This window comes from Phaseolus vulgaris, chromosome 8, assembly GCF_000499845.2.
Source record: "Phaseolus vulgaris cultivar G19833 chromosome 8, P. vulgaris v2.0, whole genome shotgun sequence".
NCBI lineage: Eukaryota > Viridiplantae > Streptophyta > Magnoliopsida > Fabales > Fabaceae > Phaseolus > Phaseolus vulgaris.
In genome coordinates this window covers 28,971,742-28,974,680 of record NC_023752.2, presented here as the reverse complement: position 1 = coordinate 28,974,680, position 2,939 = coordinate 28,971,742, and the positions used below count along the sequence as shown (strand labels likewise).

Here is a 2,939-nt window from a genome sequence, read left to right as displayed (position 1 = left end):
AGTGACAGCAGGAAGGAGGGTGCATCGCATCCTTGTGGACCAGGGAAGTTTGGCTGATATGATGATCTGCTCAACCTTTAATAAGCTGCAGTTGTCTCCAGACCAGTTGAGACCTTATACCGGTTGCTTGTATGGTTTCGCGGGAGACCAGGTAGAAATGCGTGGACACATAGAGCTGAGGATGACCTTCACAGATGGCACAGCTTCACGCACTACAAACATCAGGTATCTTGTTGTTAACGCTCAATCAGCTTATAACATACTTGTACCAACCAGTCCTCGGGTGTCGTTGAGCACTAGTAAGGTGGGGCCACGTAAGCGGGGTCTTACGAGCGGCGTGGGTCAGTATCTCGCGAGGCACGTGCGCCAAAAAACCAAAGAGTGGTCAGACATCGGTCACCAGGATGTACCGACGTGCCACCAGGCAGTGTGGAGAGGTCGGACATCGGGGCTCGAACAGAAGAGCTGGGCCACGAGAAGTGGATCCCAGACCACATACCAGTTATCAGTAAGGGAGAAGCCTAGGTCACGAAAGTCCATGCGTGTGGAGTGGATGACGCGTTTAGGCGTAACACAAGTATAGAGCCACTGGAAAGGATACGACCTGTGAGGGTCACGTTCCAACAGTGAGCTGCATGCATGGCACGTGAACAACTAGGGCAGGGCACTCCCAAGACGGGCGACCACAGAGATCAGATGCACAAGGAGGCATCCAGGTTGTCATCCTGTCAGAGGTTGCACTCCAGTTCGGGAACCCCACGCGCTAGGTTATCCTAAAAGTGGGTAATTGTGGCGCTGGGACCCACCCCCTCAGGAAGCCCATTTTGGGTAATGGAAACAGTGGAAACCCTAGTTTCTGTCTATATAAAGGGAAGTAGCAAACTTAACAAGGTACGCTATTCATTTGCGCCGCTTAACACACAGTTACAGCTTTACGTAGAGAGTTTTGGTGTTTCCTAGCCCTAAGATTGACTTGAGCATCGGAGTGCAAACGACCTCTAGGGCGCCCTTTGTCTTTGTGTTTTCAAGCATCCAATCAAAGGGAAAGCACGTGCGAGCGCAGGGATTCTGGACGTGAGAGTGACGTAGATACATGAAGACGTATTTAGTCAACCGGCAGGAACATTTGGCGCCCACCGTGGGGCACGATACAAAACATTGTCCCACCAGCAAGAACTAGACAGATCCAGGAGATGAGGAGTAAGAGGCAAGGACCTGTTGCACCAAACGGGGGTGAAGGCCTCACCCTGCAACAGGTTATGGAGACGATGCAGGCCCTTCAAGAAGAGGTGGTTGTGTCAAGAGCAAACCAAGAACGCATCCAGGATGATTTGGCGGCGTCGCGGGCAACGATTGAAGCACTACGCCTTTCGAATGAAGAATTGCGCAGGGATCTGCAAAACCAGGCAGACACACGTGAGGAAGGAGACCGAGAACCTGCGACGCCACCTAGGGAGTTTCTGCCGTTCTCGCAGGAAATCATGGACGTCGTGATACCGGCCACGTTCGTAGGGCCCAAAGTTACCATCACTGGTACAGAGGACCCGGAGGCCCATCTCACGACTTTCCACACGCAAATGATGTTGGTTGGGGGTTCCGACGCGGTGAGATGCAAATTGTTCATGAGCACTCTGGTGGGAACAACGATGGATTGGTTCATCAGCCTCCCTGATGGCCACGTAACATTGTTCCCACAACTCACCAAGCTATTCAGAGCGCAGTACATCGCGAATCGCCCCCCCCCCCCTCACCCATCTCTTATGATCTTGTTGACATAAGACAGTATAATGGGGAGTCCTTAAAAGAGTTCCTTCACCGTTTCGGAGCACAGGTGGTGAGGTTGAACCTCAAGGACGAAACGATGATGGTGCATGCGTTCAGAAAGGGCATTGTGGCAGGCCCCTTTAGTGAATCGCTTATCAGAAACCATCCTAAAACCTTCGCCGAGATAAGGCGCCGCGCGGTGGCTCATATTGCGGCAGAAGGGGAAGTTAATGAGAAGCACACGTGCGTGGTTCCCACACACCCGCGTGCATCATGTCGACCTCAACCTCTAAGGGTGCATGAGGCAACGATAAAGAAGAACACCCTCGCAAAGCAGCAACCTTATCAACCAAGGAAGCCTCAAATCAGGGAGCGTGAGAGGGAGAACGTGCCACCAAGGCACGACTTCGTGGTAGAGCTAAAGGATCTCATCGCTATCCCCAACATAGCAGAGAGGCTGAAGGTACCCCCCAAGACCGACAAGAAGCTCGGGCCTAACAAGAACGCTTGGTGTGAGTTCCACCAAGCATTCGGCTACCCCATACACAACTGTTTAACACTGGGGGCACCAACTAGATGAGTTGGTAAGGAACGGTTTCTCGATGGATTACCTGCAGGAAAAGCAGGGTGTCGAGGACGTGGCGGTGAGAAGGGGTGGCCAGAGGCATGAAGTCCCCGTGCATGGTGAGATTCACACCATCGCGGGAGGTTTCTCGGGAGGAGGTTGCATCGCTTCTCAACGGAAGAGGTACGCACGGGTGGTGATGTCGGTAGAAGCACAAAGGCCCAACGATGCTTTCGATCTCGACCTTGTCTTCACCAAGGCCGACCTCCAAGACGTTGTTCCCCATGACAACGACCCGGTGGTGATCTCAGTAGTAACCGCGGGAAGGAAGGTGCACCGTGTACTAGTGGATCAAGGAAGCTTGGCAGACGTAATGTTCTAGACGACTTTCAACAAGCTGCAATTGTCCCCTGACATGTTAAGGCCCCATGATGGCGGCCTGTACGATTTTGCGGGAGACTAGGTGGAGGTGCGCGAACACTTAGAGTTGAGGACCACATTCACAGATGGTACCACGTCTCGTACGGAGAGCATCAAGTATCTCGTCGTCAATGCCTCCTCCGCTTATAACATGTTGTTGGGTAGACCTATGCTGAATAGGTTGGGGGTA

General features: G+C 52.7%; 1 protein-coding gene across 1 annotated transcript; it reads left to right on the top strand.

Annotated features, from left to right (window-relative positions):
- The first annotated feature begins 1,193 nt into the window (after positions 1-1,193).
- On the top strand, positions 1,194-2,711 carry LOC137824897 (uncharacterized). Its single transcript, XM_068630575.1, has 3 exons — positions 1,194-1,679; positions 1,784-2,227; positions 2,382-2,711. The coding sequence occupies exons 1-3, from the start codon at positions 1,194-1,196 to the stop codon at positions 2,709-2,711; spliced, it is 1,260 nt and encodes a 419-aa protein (XP_068486676.1).
- The last annotated feature ends 228 nt before the right edge of the window (positions 2,712-2,939 follow it).

Excerpts from the sequence above, each read along its gene's own strand:
- LOC137824897 (XM_068630575.1), top strand. The coding sequence starts at position 1,194 with ATGAGGAGTAAGAGGCAAGGACCTGTTGCACCAAACGGGGGTGAAGGC. Across the intron at positions 1,680-1,783 it reads TCAGCCTCCCTGATGGCCAC|TATAATGGGGAGTCCTTAAA; the intron begins GTAACATTGTTC and ends GACATAAGACAG. Across the intron at positions 2,228-2,381 it reads ACATAGCAGAGAGGCTGAAG|GAAAAGCAGGGTGTCGAGGA; the intron begins GTACCCCCCAAG and ends GATTACCTGCAG.